The following is a 3065-nucleotide window of genomic DNA, read 5'->3' as shown; positions in this document are numbered from 1 at the left end:
GCGTGTTGTGTTTATGTGTTTGCGCGTGTGTTTGTGTGCGGATGCGCGTGCGCGTGCGCGTGCGTTTGTGTGCGTACGTAGAGTTGTAACTGTCGGGGAAGGGCTATGGATTTGGAGCACTTTGTTTCCAAATGATTTCCAGTTGATCTTTACTCCAAGAAGTTGTGTACGTGTTGTTTGTTCTCTGTTCAGCGAGCTTAATGTAGGTGTGCTGACACAGGGACAAAACAACACACAACAAAACCAGGATCAATCAAAAATGATCCTTGTATATTGTTTTAGTGTAAGCGTACGTACGCTCGTTCGTGCGTGTGTGTGTGTGTGTGTGTGTGTGTGTGTGTGTGTGTGTGTCTCTCTCTCTCTCTCTCTCTCTCTCTCTCTCTCTCTCTCTCTCTCAAACTTCTTGGAAATACAAACATGATCATACCTGCACATCAGTTCCTAGTTCTCTTGCAAAAAAGTTGAAAAGCAGCACCACACCGACATTCTCCATCACAATAAACACACACGCTGTTCACCTACTCACCAAAAGACAATCAATCTGTTAGAAATAAAACAAATTCCATGGTAAAAACCAGTAGTCTGAATAAGAGTTCAGGGCTTAAATCTTGCATGATTTTAGACTCTACCCTTAAAGCATTTTTGAGTCACTTGAGAAAAAGTGACTCTATGTAATCGGTCAGTGTTAGTCTGTCCGGCCGGCTGGCCGCTGGCCGGCCGGCCGTCCGTAGACACCACCTTAACGTTGGACTTTTCTCGGAAACTATCAAAGCGATCGGGCTCATATTTTGTTTAGTCGTGACCTCCAATGACCTCTACACTTTAACGATGGTTTCGTTGACCTTTGACCTTTTTCAAGGTCACAGGTCAGCATCAAAGGAAAAATTAGACATTTTATATCTTTGACAAAGTTCATCGGATGTGATTGAAACTTTGTAGGATTATTCTTTACATCAAAGTATTTACATCTGTAGCCTTTTACGAACGTTATCAGAAAAACAAGGGAGATAACTAGCCTTTTCTGTTCGGCAACACACAACTTAACGTTGGGCTTTTCTCGGAAACTATAAAAGTGACCGGGCTCAAATTTTATGTGAACGTGACTCATTGTGTTGTGAATAGCAATTTCTTCCTGTCCATCTGATGCCTCATATAATATTCAGAACTGCGAAAGTGACTCGATCGAGCGTTTGCTCTTCTTGTTACAACAAGTCACTGAAACCTGTATTTCCAACCAACTTAAAGTTCTTCATGATCCAACAATCGAAGCCCTTGCACAAGGAACCAAGTGACCACAGTGAGACAGAACAGGTCGCTGTCGTCTCGGGCACCACATGTACACACAATTCCGCATTGGAGAATCCTCTGCATGCCAGTGCAGTGCACCAATGGTGACAGTGAAGAATTTCCTGCAGGACAGTCTAATCCACCAAAACCTGAGAGCAGAATTGTGGCCTGCTGACACACCAGTGAGGGAGGGACAAGCTCTACGGCCCTGTGGAGACCCTTCAACAGACAGCATTTCGTCACGCTCATAAGAAAAAAACCTATCTCAGTATTAGGCATTTCTGTAGTGAAACTACAGGGGTAGCTACTGGAAGGGTATCCATCATGTGTTAGAGAGTACAAACTCTCAAACCAACGGAAACCATTGCCACGGTAACGTAAACAAAACTGCTGTCTCGTTTCTCAAGTTAGGCACTTTTTTTGTATGATACCGGAAGACTTATTTTGATAATGTGACGGTATGCAAAAACTGCGGGTTGTTGTGCAGTTTTGCTGATTGAAAATGTTCCTGTCAGCTCTTTATCTCACGTTCATCCCATGGTAACAGCTCCAGATAGGCAATTTGCAACTTACTACAGAATCATTTCTGTCTGAATTAAGATTTAGTAAATGTGCAGTCTCGGGGTATCAAACACTATCAAAACAAACTAGCGGACGGATCAACCTCACTACTGACTGTTCTCCTCAACCCGACTCTGTCAACTTCTACTTGTTCAACACACCTCACTCTTCCCCTCTCGTGCTCAACAACTTTCTCTCTTTGACGTTTCTTCACCAAGCGACCTGACACGAACAAGTGGTGGTAATCATCTGTGGTTTCTTGCAGCAACCTGTCAACGTTCTTCGCCGCGGTCTTTCTCACTTTGTGTCTCTTTTTCCACTGCGTGGGTTCTCCAAAACAATCCACTTCATCGTCAGCTAACGTGCTGTCGTTCATCAGATCAGAAAATGCGTCCGAGGAAGTGGAAGCTCTGGGATTTCTTGTGATATTTGGTCTTGAGCTGCCTGCCAGACCTGTCGCATTGGTCTGCTGATTTCTGCTGCCTGTTTTTTCGGTTCTCAGTCTTTGTCCGTGTCTTGGTGGCGGCTTTCGTTTTTTCTTTTCGCTGTCGTCTGGCTCACTGAAAATGTCATCCAGAACAGAAAGGTTTGCTGCCTTATTTTCTGATACACTTGCACCTTTTGTTCGTTTGGTCACAGGCGCTAGTTTTGCAGAAGCAGACTTCCCAACTATACCTTCGTTTGTACGTTTTCTTCCGAGCTCTTGCAGGAGCCCGTCAACATCTTCCATTGCGGAAGTACCAGGCTTGTCTTTAATGCTTTCAGTCCTACCTACTGACACTTTCCTTGACACACTCAACACAGCTGTATCATCTTCCTCATCAAACATGGAGAACGAAACAGTATTCTGCTGTTGTGTCCGATTTCTGCCTGAAAGTCCGCCTCTGCGTCTCCTCTGTGTGGCCCTGACCTTGGCTGGGCTGACCTTGGCCCCAATGTCATAGCTGGAGTCGTCGCTGGAGACAGGGTCAAGGCCATGTGGCTGCTTTCTGGATGAAGTTGACGGTTGTGTGTCGTCCTGATCGTTGTACAGTACTCCCCGCTTGATGTACTTTCTCATCGATGCTTGTTTCTTGGAAGTGGAGGGTTTAGATTGTCTGGTCTTCTTTGGACCTGAAACATTACAAAAATTACTATGGTAATTGAAAGAAGGTTGCTGCTGACAACATAAAATCTGAGCACACAAAGCTCTAATTTAGTCATTTCCAATATTTGTT

General features: G+C 44.5%; 1 protein-coding gene across 1 annotated transcript; it reads right to left on the bottom strand.

Annotated features, from left to right (window-relative positions):
• Nucleotides 1-311: 311 nt before the first annotated feature.
• LOC138957943 (DNA excision repair protein ERCC-6-like 2) lies at nucleotides 312-2961 on the bottom strand (the record flags this gene model as incomplete). The annotated part of the gene is given in 1 exon segment (XM_070328964.1): nucleotides 312-2961. A coding segment is annotated over 1 exon segment (1037 nt), but the record flags the coding sequence as incomplete, so codon positions are not given.
• Nucleotides 2962-3065: the final 104 nt, after the last annotated feature.

Source organism: Littorina saxatilis, unplaced genomic scaffold (assembly GCF_037325665.1).
Source record: "Littorina saxatilis isolate snail1 unplaced genomic scaffold, US_GU_Lsax_2.0 scaffold_3590, whole genome shotgun sequence".
NCBI lineage: Eukaryota > Metazoa > Mollusca > Gastropoda > Littorinimorpha > Littorinidae > Littorina > Littorina saxatilis.
Note: the sequence above shows the minus strand (reverse complement) of the source record. Positions and strands in the feature narration are given on the sequence as shown.